Here is a 13,354-nt window from a genome sequence, read left to right on the forward strand (position 1 = left end):
GTGTAGTTTCATACAACCTATGTGATGATAGAGTCGTGACTCATCCTTACCAAAGTTTTGAGTATATGGTTGACCATTCAATAGGAGAGTCACTTGTACTAGAGGGTGGACCAAAATCCACATGTCAAATCCACGTGTGAAGGACCACTCTTTTGTACTTTTTTGGTGAGAGTTGTACAACTTGCCATGGCTTTATGCACATACTATTATCCATATCCTACGATATATTGGTTTCACATTTGTAGAAATACATATAAGTTTCATTATTACAAACTCAAATGTCAAAATTAAGGGCTGATTTAATCAACAAATGGTGAAGAAAATTCACCCTAAACATCATTACGAGGTGAGGAACAAAACTTCAAAATCAAGAAAAGGAAAGCGCAAATCATCGATGTTGGCATATGGGCTACTAAAATTGTTGCTTGTGGGCACTGAGACTGGTAGGCAAGTAGAACTATTTGCGACAAATATAGGGTAGGTTGGAAGTGAGGTGGAAAAGTCTGATATGGTGGAAGTCAACACCAAGCATGGTGAGGGGTGAGGGATGTGAATGGCCCAACCCAAAAGGCATAGGGTTTGTTAGGTTGGAAAAGGCAAGGTGAGCACCAAAAGGGAGGTAAAGTTTGACCTTTTGGAAGGGGGGAAAGGGACCATGACACGTGGCATGTAGAGAGTGGTGGTCGGCAAAAGATTTGTTTAAGGATATCAAAATACTGGGCGGCGCATACGTGCTACCTTTGAACTTTACAGCTCGTGACCTAAATTTGCATAGTCCCTAAATTTCTTTTATAAAAATCTCCCGGAATCTTTTTTGCCCTATTATCTAAACTATTTTCTAAGCCCGAAGCTCGTGACCTGAATTTGTAAATCTCTACCCCCATTAATTTAATTATTTTCTGACTTTGGGCTCCGCGTTTTGTTTTTTCCCGTCTTATAAAGAGGCTACGACAATCGTTCCAACCTCTCTCTAAGGCGCTCTCTCTCTCTCTCTCTCTCTCTCTCTTTCTCGATTGAATGCAACAATGGCGGCAGTACTAGTTCGGCTGCAGCTCTTCTTCTTCTTTGTCATTATTGTTGGCGCTCTGTTGGCTCCAACACGCAGTCATGCAGGTAATGGCGATGGATGGACATATATTTGATTGGCTAAGATCTCTCTCTCTCTCTCTCTCTCTCCCTCTCTCTCTCTCTCTCTTTCTTCTTTGTCATTCGCTCTGTTGGCTCCAACACGCAGTCTGCCTAAGAGCTCTCTCTCTCTCTCCCTCTCTCTCTCTTTCTTCTTTGTCATTAGCTCTGTTGGCTCCAACACGCAGTCATGCAGGTAATGGCGATGGCTAAGAGCTCTCTCCCTCTCTCCCTCTCTCTCTCTTTCTTCTTTGTCATTCGCTCTGTTGGCTCCAACATGCAGTCATGCAGGTAATGGCGATGGATAGACATTTATTTGATTGGCTAAGAACTCTCTCTCTCTCGCTCGCTCTCTCTGTGTCTGGGGCAATGTTTTATTGTCCGATAATCGTGAATTGGCTCACGATAGACCTCTTTCTGGCAGTGTTTTTGTGCTCGACTATTCTGTATTGGCTCGCTCTCTCTCTCTCTCTCTCTCTCTCTCCTTCCTGAGGCAACGTTTTCGTGTTCGATTATTCTGTATTAGCTCTCTCTCTCTCTCTCTCTCTCTCTCTCTCTCTCTCTCATATCTAGCTGAGTAGCTTCCACATATACTTCTAATTCTTTCATATCAATTGCTAACGCAGGCCCACAATCAGCTGTGGATTTCGCAGGCGACTATGCACCGCAGCACAACATGAACAATATCCGAGTGAACATGAAGTCAGCTACTAGTACTTCATCTGCAGCCTCTAGTTCGAAAGGACGACGGCTGCTTCAAGACTACAGCCCCGTTGCCAATCAGCGAAGCCCTTCTCCGACGGGACGACGGCTGCTTCAAGACTACAGCCCCGTTGCCAACCAACGAACCCCATCTACCCCAGCAGGTCGCCGAAGGCGCCTCCTAATGGAGTCGTGATAACCTTGGTCCCAGTATTAGATTACCATGTTATGTTCTGTAGGTAGAACTACAGACTATCTGTAAAACTTTGTACTTTGCCAACATACTCACCATAGACGCATTGGCCTTTTCCCCATCATCCAAACTCCTTTTGGCCTTAATTAGATTCCACATTCTCAACGAATGTCTTCATTCACACTGATATGTTTCGACGTTAGTTATATCATTGAACATGATCGATATGTTGACAACCTCTCACGTTTAGCCAACTTAGTCATCTTTGATTGTTTGCGAACAAACAAGGAGAAATTTGTCATGCCAAACACTGGAAACTAACTTACATCATCACTTTCAATAGTCTGACTTGAGTAACATCGAATTAGGAGAGAGAGCTACCAAGCTTTAAAGAGATACCAAGTCTTTATGCTATGTATATTGTCTTACCTTAATAAAAATCACTTTAGAAAGACATCAATTTGTTGATTAGTCCAAATGGCCCCCTATATGTATGGAGAAGAAATGAGAATATATTTGTATTCTTACTTTTAGCTTCAAGATGTATAAGTTATGATTGGTGGCCCTATAACATTATTGATGGATGTAAAGCATATTTGGATGTGAGATATACCCCTAAATTTGCATATATCCCTCTTCATTACAAGGGTTTAGGCTTGTAGACAACCTTATTAACACATTTCTTAAGCTTTAAAAAAAACCGATAAGCAAGTCTAACATAGTGCTTAGGAATGTGTCAAAAGAGCCATGTCCATTATTGCATGTATTTCATGAAATAGTAAGCACGATTGTTAATATATTGGTAAATGTGCTAAACATTTCCTAGCAATTTATTCGTTTGTTCAAACAAGCTTGGACTACAATTTTCACATGGAAGCAAATGCACTCTTAAGCATATTTTTAAAAATGAGTGAGGTGTTGGTTCTAGAATTGCTTCAGAGTTTTAGAAGCAATGGCCCCCTATTTCTTTTTTTGCACTACAACAGAGCATGGGTATATTGACGAAATTAAGATGATAAAAAAACATGAGAAACTGCTTGAAAATGTTAGGCCTCACCAATGAAATAAGTGTTAGTAAAAGCTTTGGTGGGAGTACGATGATATATGCATTGGAATAAGCAATGGAATAACCGTTGAAAAAAAATGATGGTATATTCTAACTAACATACCGATGCTTATTCTGACAAGCGTAGTACAAACCTACCAATGGATATACAAACAGTTACATGGAGGGAAAAAAAAGTAGGAATCTAGCCCTTTGGACATCCAAATCCTTGCTATCTATGAGCTATCTATGTCTACTATTTGGTTAGACACATATATAGGTGCATTAGTACATTGATGCATAGACCTATATAAAATCCAATGAATGCATACAAACGAAAATGATCATAACTATTGAAGTCCAAAAATGGGATGTTAAGCCCAATTAAAATGTATTTATAAGGGAATGTTACAAAGTGAATACATCCATACATAAAGAAAAATATATAAGGGAAATGAGTACAACATGATTTGTATATCCATGCATAGAGAAAAATGCATAAGAAAATCATGTAGAACATGATGAGATCTCATCCTCCCTCAATGGCTCAATATAGCTATACTGCAATAAGAAAGAGGTATAGAATGAAGATTAGTTGGATGAAACATTGTGTAAGCATAGGTAGAACTAAAGATTATTGGATTAAACATTACTACCTCTCCTCCATGCTGGAATAGCTTGTTCATAAGATACTTCACGCCATGTCACCACCCATACTCCTCCACTCTAGTCAGCAAAGGATCCATATTATGAATTGAAAAGAACAACACACATAAAAAATTAGTGCTGCCCATACTCCTCCACTCTAGTTGACGAACGATCCGTATATATGAACTGAAAAAAACAAACATACAATAAATTAGTAATATATATCCCAAAATACTAAACATGTAACAAAAAAATAAATAAACTAAATAGTTATACTTGCAAAGTCCATTTTATTTTGAAGGTGGCATATCAACCACTCCTAAGGTGTGAATATGTCGAGCCAAACTCAACTTGCATGTGCATTGCCTCCATCTAATCATTTCACTTATGAGGGTTTTTTAATGATTTCCTACATTATTAATTTCCACTAGCTTTCCTCAAGCCAAGTGGGACAAGATTTGTAGGCATATTATGTCTCTAAGAGAAGGTGGGAGAGATGTTTTATGATGCACGTTTGCATATGATCATCTAAAAATCTATCTTCCATAGATAGTTTTGCGAGAACTCGCTATGGAGAGCCCTTTTGAATTGAATTCTTTTCTCAAGTTCCTACTCTCCCCATCGTACTATAATGTCATGTCTGTATGTAGACACAACAAGCTCATGCATACGATTGATAAGTGTTTTACCCTACTCATTCATGACCACTTGCCTTGTCCGGACGTTGATCATTTAGGAGAAGGCTCTCGAGGAGTCAGGAGCATCCTAAGCCTATGTGGTGTGGATGCCTCAGACGTGGATGGCAAATCACTATGGAATGGGCTCTCCTCTCTGGAATGTGCATCTCGCTCATAAGCTATCATGTCGATGTTGTAAAATGGGAGAGCAAGGATCTGGTCAAGGGCAAGGGAGTAGAAGGTGGATACAGTAGTGCAGTCTGAACCACCTCGGAGACCGATGAGCCAAATTATCAAAGCCTGTGATTAAGCCATGGTTGAACATGTCTGATGCGGTTTCAAAAATGAACTACGCAAGGTCGCGTTGTTGAGCAGCGCATCGTTCTCTCTCTGGAGATAGAGCAGCGTCATTGCTACCGCATGGATTTTAGCTACAAGTGCAATTATAATAATTCTAGGAGCGATGACGAGAGCATTAGCTTTGTCCTGATTGTGCTCATGATATCCACCGTGACAATTGACTATGTAGCTTGACCTACTGTCAACGTTCGAGGAGGCTTTGGAAGATTCAGGTGAATATCGTTGGGTGCGTCAGATTCGCGAACTATGTGATCGGTGCTTAAACGCTGGCAAATTTAGCGCGCGAGCAAAGTGCTTCTCTTCTTTAGTAGACTTATTAAGTATGGCAAAGCTCTCTTCCTCAACTCTCTCCACTCTCTTTGCTTTCTCTCTCTCTCTCTCTCTCTCTCTCTCTCTTCTCATATTTTCTCTTATTACACTTATCACTTTCTTTTTTCTTATCAAACTCATATTTTCTCTCTTCTCTCTCTACTTCTCCTCCCTCTCTCTTCTTTTGTGTTAACCAAATACTTAATTATTTAATTTATCAAACTAATAAATTTCACATTTATATTTAAAAATTTAAAAATTTATTTCTTTATTATATTGAATAAATAATTTTAATTTTTAATATAGTAAAATAAATAATCAAAACTTACTTAACATTAAACTTATAATCTAAGAGTTATTGGTGTATATACACAAATAGGCTCGAAGATATCTCAAGAGATCACCTAAAAAAATGTAAATGTATCACATGTGTTCAATAGAAAGATTCTTTTACTTATTAAACTTTATTATATTATATTTATAAAAAGTTTAATTATAATGCGAAAAAAATTCGTAAGTTTCTTAAAGGAAAAGGGGTCATTATATTACCTTACAACATGTAAGGAAAGTGTATTTTCTAACACCTTTTGAATGCACATGATATAGAAGGTTCATATAAAGTGAAAGCAAGCACTCCCCCCCCCCCCCCCCCCCCCCCCAACCCCCATGTGATGATAAGATGCCAAAAAAACTCCAAACATTAAAATTTTATATTTTTCTCTATTATTTCTCTCTCTAAATATTCTCCCTCATCTTCCTTCCCTCTCAATTCCTCTCTCTCTCTCTCTCTCTCTCTCTCTCTCTCTCTCTCTCATTCAAGAAAGACCAAAGTAGGAGCTAGAGTGAGCAATTCCTTTAACCGATTAAATCTTTGATCATCTATAACATCCCAGAAGAAATCTTCTTTCTTGAGCCTTTTTATTAAAGGCGATGCAATAGTTACATAGTGCTTGATAAACCTCTAGAAAAAAGAAGATAAACCAAGAAACCATAAAGAGAAGTGGTATTTTAAGGATTGTCCATTCTTTAACACACTATACTTTCTTAATATTAGCCTTAATTCATTCTTCACTGACAATGTGTCCCAAATACTTCACCTTAGTTTGCATGAATGAATATTTAGTCTCCTCTACCCCTCAAAAGATCAAACACCTTTCTCATATGCATCAAATGATTCTCCAATAATTTGATACATATGAAGATATCATCAAAGACTCATCGAAGAATACCAAGACAATTTTGAAAAGGAAGAAATGCAACATTTTGTTCATGAGGCTCTAAAAGGTGATTGGAGTGTTTGTCAATCCAAATGGTATAACAAGAAATTGATAGAGCCCTTAGTCACTCTCCTTAATTCTATCCTTATTTCATCATCCTCTCTCATTAGAATTTGATGGTAGTTTGGTATCTCAAATCTATATTGGTAAAGTACTTTTCTACCTTAAGCTCATCAAGTAAATCATCAACTCTAAGGATGGGATACCTATTCTTGATAGTGGCCTTGATGAGGTCCTCGTAACCAGATTCCAGCGAATAGTTTGCAACACGCAGTATACACGCAAGATTATTTTCTTGGAAAACGATCGTGATATCGAATTCCGCATCCGCTAAAGAGAAATACTACAAAAATCCATTTTTTAAAAAAAGAAATAAGCCTTGTAAACCCGACTTTGAGCTACGCTCATCTTGCTAATAAGATTTCGAGTGTGCGAGGTCTTTTGAAATTTTACAGGATGTCCGATCAAACCATGGAAGATTTTATGGCTGAAGGTGACCTACCCGAACCAACGATGGAGCAAAAACTAGATTTGATTATGATGTAGCTTCAGGAGGAACGAAGAGCACGTCAAACCTTGCAAGCTCATCTGCAAAGATCTACTGCCGACCAAGATGGACCGCAATCTGAAGATCTTATATGACGTACGATCGATGCAACACTTGAAGCGCAATCTATTCGGAAAGAAACAAAGATAAGTAAAAGAAATTTCAAATTTCGTACTTTCAATGGGTCACGTGATAGAAAGACTGTACTTGCTTTTATCAGTCAATTTGATGATTATTTCCATGAAGAACAGTATACTGAGAAAGACAAAATTAAGTGTGTCACTAATCATCTAGTTGACCGAGCATCCCTATGGTGGACTGTTGTCTACAAGAGTATTGATTGTCCTACTACTTGGGAGACTTTCCAAAAGAAATTTTTGCAAAATTTCTTTCCACCCCAATTCCACGAAAAAGCAATCAAACAATGGGATCTTCTGCAACAAAGGGATCATGAGCCTATTTCACAATATACTGAGCGTTTTTGGAACATTTTATTACAACTACGAATGCTTGAAGATGTACTTGAGGCAACCCATAAACGCAAGTTTATGTCTGGCTTACTTGGACATTTTTATGCGGAGGTCAACATGTTCAAGCCAACGACTCTCGAAGATGAGATTTTTCTTGGCCCATGACACTGAAGACAAAATTCGAGGACGAGAGAAGCGACCACAATAATTTCAAACTAATGGTAACTTTGGTTCAAAACAATTCAATTCAAATTTTCAAAGATTCAATCAAAGTCATTACCTTCTTCATTCCGTAAATCTTGGACACGACCATCTACTTTACCATCAAACACAAATCCAAACATCTCTCCAGCCAAATCCCAACATTCCTAAACTTCCTGCTATTACCAATAATGTATCTAAAGCTAAACCCATAGTCTATTACAAATGTCATAAACCTGGACATTTAGCAGCCAATTGTCAATTAAAAAAGCCAACTGTTCATATCAATTATTTGGGAGCGACAGAAGATGAAGAATATGAAGAGATACCAGATTTCATGGAAGACGATGACAACATTGGTACTACTTCAGATACTTTACCAGGTATGCCAAATCCCCATTCTTTATTAACGATGAATTTTCTTGTGCATGGTAAAGAAAAGACTGTTTTACATGATGATGGGAGCACACATGACTTTATTTCTACAAAATTGGTCAAAGAATTGAATTTACATACTGTTTCTACACATTATCGCATTAAGGGTGCATTCTTAGGCACTAGATACAATGGAACACAAGAGGTGCATGACTTGGAAATTAAAATTGGTGATTATATTGAACGTAGAAATTTCTTAGTTGTGCCTTTGCAGTCTAGTGACATTATCTTAGGAATGCCTTGGCGACATCAGTACAATCCTGATATAGATTATTCCACGCATACAATGAAAATTCATTCTAATGGGAAACAAATCACATTGCATGGTATGCACACTTTCAATAATTTTCCATTGCTTAGTCATACTTAGGCTAAACGTGTATTACAGAAAAGTAGCAAATCTTATTTAATATGGGTGAATGAAATCGAAGCTAAAGAAAATCAGATGCATCCTAGGCACGCACAATTTCTTTCACAATTTCAAGTTTGTTTTGCTGCTGCTGACTTACCACCTGGATTACCACCTGTACGTCCCGAAGATCACAAGATAGACCTAATTCCTAGATCACAACCACCATTAAAGCACCATATAGACATAACCAAATTGAACAGAAAGAAATTCAAATCCAAATTGAAGAATTGTTAACCCGAGGACTTATTAGACCTAGTAGTTCTCCATTTGGTGCACTTGTCTTATTAGTGAAGAAGAAAAACAATACCTATCGCATGTGCATTGATTATCGTGCCCTAAATAAAATCACTGTTAAGAATAGATATCCGATTCCTAGGGTAGATGATCTTATGGACAAGCTACAAGGATCTGCAATATTCAACAAGATAGATCTTAAATTTGGGTACCATCAAGTAAGATTAGACACATCTGATATATTCAAAACTGCATTTAGAACACAATTTGGACACTATGAATTCCTGGTTATGCCTTTTGGTTTAACTAATGTACCAGCCGCATTCAGTCGTATGATAAATCACATATTTTTGAAGCATCAACATTGTGTCATTGTTTTCTTTGATGACATATTGGTTTTCAGTAAGAATGAGAACAAGCATTATGAATATTTATCTTTGATTTTTAAATTATTAAAGAGAATCAATTATATGCCAATCCAGAGAAGAGTGAATTTTTCCAAACACAAATTGAATATCTAGGACATATTGTTTCATCTGAAGGTATTAAAGTTGACCCTAAAAAGATAGAAGCAATTTTGAATTGGCTGATACCCAAAAATGTGCATGAATTATGTTCTTTCTTAGGTCTTGCTAGCTGTATCGAAAATTTGTGAGAAATTTTTCATTGCTTGCATTACCTTTGACAAAACTATTAAAGAAATGCATTGTGTATCATTGGTCTAACAATCAACAAAAGTCCTTTAATTCATGCTTTAACTCATGCTCCTGTATTGCAATTACCTAACTTCAATAGACCATGTGGATCTGGAATAGGAGCAGTCCTTATGCAAGATTCTCATCCCATAGCCTACTCTGGCTGCAAACTTAAACCCTCTGAACTTAAGTATTCTACCTATGATAAGGAATTGCTAGCTATAGTACAAGCTTTACATCAATGGAAACATTATTTAATGGGATATGAAATCATGATCAAAACTGACCAACAAAGCATTAGACATCTCCGTTCTTGTAGGCTTGCAACAACTTGCTCTTGTGACCCTCCAACCCACTGCTTCAAGTCTCGCCATAGGATTGGATGCTTTGTAAGTAGATCTCCCAGGCTTAACGTCACCGAGGTGGTCACTAGAGTGGTAAGGAGGTCGTTGTTTGCTTTTCTTTCTCCTGTTCCAGATTGTCCTGGCCAATGGTCTTGATTGGGTTACTGGCCCGCAGAGTTAAGGCTTTGCCTATGCAATATTGCTTGTGGCACAGTCGCATCTCTCGGTTTCAGTGGAGGGGGGGAGAGTGGCATGCCGATGCTAGAGATATCCTTGATCTAGTCCTCCAAGATGGGCTTTGCATCTTTTAGGTGTTCCTGAGCCTCCTTTACCCACTCCTTCACCTTCTTGATGGCCTCTAGTTGGCACTTCGGGTTGGCATACTCCCCTACCTTAGCACTTCCCTTTTCAACCGTCTTTGGAGCTAATGTCTTTGCCTCAGCATCAATGACTCTCTTTCTAGTAGGTAACCCAGAAAAGAGAATGTTGTTACCGATGATTTAAGTAGAAGACCGATTATTCATAATATTTCTGTGATATCTTTTGACTCTCTTCTCCCTATGAAAGACACTTATGACCAAGACCCTACTTTTCAAGCTGATTGGAATAAACTAGTTGCAAATAATTGGATTCCCATTGATTCATTGTCTTACACTGATGGATTTATGTTTTATGAAAAAACATTATGTGTGACTGTTCCATTTCGATCATTTGTTTTGCATGAAATTCATTGTCCCCCATACCAAGGCCATAGAGGAATTATTTCTACTTTGCGTACACTGATTGAAGATTTTTATTGGCCACACATGGAAACTGATGTATCTAACTTTGTATATGAATGCTTAATTTGTCAAAGAGTTAAAAGACACCATGATAAACAATATGGTTTATTAATGCCTTTACCAATTCCAGAACGACTATGGGAATAGATTTCATTGGATTTTATCACTGGTTTGCCTAACACCAAAGCTAATCATGACATGATTTTGACTATTGTTGATAGGTTTAGCAAACAAGCATATTTCATTCCATGCAAGAAAACATTAACTGCATCTCAAGCTGCTCAATTATTCTTGAAAAGTGTTTTCACTAGTCATGGTTTGCCAAAAGTTATTATTTCTGATCATGATTCTAGATTCTGCAATAATTTTTGGATTACTTTGTTTGCTAACTTAGGAACAAAGATTGATTTTTCATCTGCATTTCATCCTGAAACAAATGGCCAAACAGAAGCTACTAACAGTACCATTTTGGATCTTTTGTGTGCTTATACAATTTCAAAACCACAAACATGGGATACACATTTACATTTACTTTAGTTTGCATACAATAACACACCACATACAGCTACACAGAAAGCACCATTTGAAATTATTTATGGATATAGATTGCCTACACCTGTTACATCATTGTCAAACAAAGTTCAAGCTGCTAATGATATTGCTAACATGCATGCTACTATTTTTGGTAAAGTTAAAGATATGATTGCCAAAGCCTAGCAATCATACACAAAACAAGCCAACAAGAAAAGAAAAGCTATGAGTTTCAAAGTTGATGATTATGTTTGGTTACGAATAGAAAAGCGAAGATTACAAAGTATTGACAAACACCCTGTTGTAAAATTAGCCTCTAGATTTTATGGACCTTTCAAGGTCATTCACAAAATCAATGACAATGCATTTAAACTAGAATTACCACAATACTTTTCATATTAGTTTATTACGACCTTTTAGAGGACAATTACATGTACACCTTGTATATGAAAATCCTCCTTTGCTAGAAGAAGAAACTGAAATCCTTGAGCCTGAAACTATTCTACTGACTTTATGACCACTAGAACTGGCCGTAGATATTCTAGATATTTGATTAAGTTTAAAAATCATCATGTTGAAGAGGGCCAATGGATGCATGATCGAGACCTAAGTGCTTACCCCACACTACTGGCTCCACATTGAGCTAATAGCAATTGAGGACAATTGCTATCCCACCTCGGGGGTATGATGCCAGGAGGCATATTCCACAGTGGATTCCGTGAGGTTTTGCGGTGGATTCCGTAAAATTTTATTTATTGCCGGGGCTCATACACAAGGTGGATTCCTTGTGCAAAAAGTTGATGGGGACGCCTATCCTTTTCGGGTGTCTTGCTAATTTAATGTGTAAGTGGATGATTCCATAGCAGGTGATTTTGCAAAATACATATTTAAATTAATAGACGTTTATGAGTTTAGAGTGTGCACTCGTAATAAATTAAGGTTAGGATTGAGTTCCAACCAATTTATTTATTTTGTAGCTGAAGATTGCTAGGTATTCACTTTTGTCAGTTTTTGATGGGCGCGCATCTTAGGCATGGTGCCAATATTTATTTTGATGCGCTTATTTATTGAAGCACTTGACATTTATTTATTATTTTTGTATGTGCATGGACGCATGATTTAAATATTTGTATTAGACATTGTATTTCTGTACCGCCCGACTCCTTGGGGGCGCCCAATAGCTTTAATTCTTTAGTGGGACAAAAGAAAACACAAAAGCTAAAGCATGCTAATTGTAAATTGGGCTATTTTTTGAGCTTGGCGATGAATAATATATCAAATACATGCTTTGTGGAGCGCTCACACAAGGCATGGGAGAAAATTGTACCCAATTAGTCTCTTGCTTCATGTTGTGCAAGCTTTCTTTCTTGTTCTTTGTGCAAAAGGAGAGTTCTTTTGTTCTTGGGGACCTTCTGGTGTTCACTACGTGCGCATACAGCATCCGATCTATGCACCACTTGAAGGTACCAAGTGCTACCAATGCTTTGATCTCCCAATTATCTAGCTTCAATGATAGCTCTAAAGGACTCTTCCAATGCTCCTCGGCAAGAAATAATACAATAGTATGAAGGAAAGGGCTGAAATCAATGATTGCCTCAAACCTTTACTCCATGAGGCATTCCAATTTGCAAGAATGCTTGTTATAAGACACATCACAGACACAGACCATGCAACCAAAAAGGAGCAGAGGAAGACTAAGGAAGCCCAAGTCAAAAAGTGAATGAAGAAGCTCATTCTACCAAGGCACAAAAAGTGGAGGACAAGGCAAGCTCAGAAAAAATGTGGGAGAGCATCGAATATTCTAGCAAGGCTCTCTCAAAAGGATCAAGGAGCCCCTCTCAAAGATGAAGGAGGTCCTCTCAAGGATGAAGGATGTCCTCTCAAGGATCAAGGAGGCTCTCTCAAGGATGAAGGATGCTCTCACAAGGATCAAGGAGAGCTGTTGAGGGCTCTCGCAAGGAAAGCGCAGGGCGCAAGGTAATTCATTTTACAAGAGTGCCAAGCTCCCTCCTGTGCAAGTTGTAAAGTCTAAATAGACAGGTGTGAAGGGATAAGTGACAGATGATTTTTGATGCCGAGAAGTGCTTAAAAATAGCCAAAAATTACGAATATCAAGGGAAAAATAGACTTCCTCGAAGGTGACGGTGGCAATCAGTACAATTTTAAGTGGCAAGTCCCGAAAGCGCTAGTGCTTATTTTCATGGAAATCAAACGGTGTGGCGGATGGTCGAGCTAGAGTTTTCCTAAAAGTAAAATGACGTCAGGAATCCGATGCAAGTCTCGGATCTCCATTCCGAGGTCATTTGATCCCCCATTTAATCCCCACAAGGTTTGGGATTGTGAAGCAGCTATTGGATTCGGAAGCTG

The 13,354-nt window shown here is 38.0% G+C and overlaps 1 protein-coding gene across 1 annotated transcript; it reads left to right on the forward strand.

Annotated features, from left to right (window-relative positions):
- Nucleotides 1-956: 956 nt before the first annotated feature.
- Nucleotides 957-2,523, forward strand: LOC148031050 (uncharacterized). Its single transcript, XM_087684568.1, has 2 exons — nucleotides 957-1,113; nucleotides 1,752-2,523. The coding sequence occupies exons 1-2, from the start codon at nucleotides 1,026-1,028 to the stop codon at nucleotides 2,021-2,023; spliced, it is 360 nt and encodes a 119-aa protein (XP_087540694.1). The 5' UTR covers nucleotides 957-1,025; the 3' UTR covers nucleotides 2,024-2,523.
- The last annotated feature ends 10,831 nt before the right edge of the window (nucleotides 2,524-13,354 follow it).

This window comes from Lygodium microphyllum, chromosome 9 (assembly GCF_053477565.2).
Source record: "Lygodium microphyllum isolate KBCC chromosome 9, Lygodium_microphyllum_v1.1.10, whole genome shotgun sequence".
NCBI lineage: Eukaryota > Viridiplantae > Streptophyta > Polypodiopsida > Schizaeales > Lygodiaceae > Lygodium > Lygodium microphyllum.

Excerpts from the sequence above, each read along its gene's own strand:
- LOC148031050 (XM_087684568.1), top strand. The coding sequence starts at position 1,026 with ATGGCGGCAGTACTAGTTCGGCTGCAGCTCTTCTTCTTCTTTGTCATT. Across the intron at positions 1,114-1,751 it reads TCCAACACGCAGTCATGCAG|GCCCACAATCAGCTGTGGAT; the intron begins GTAATGGCGATG and ends TTGCTAACGCAG.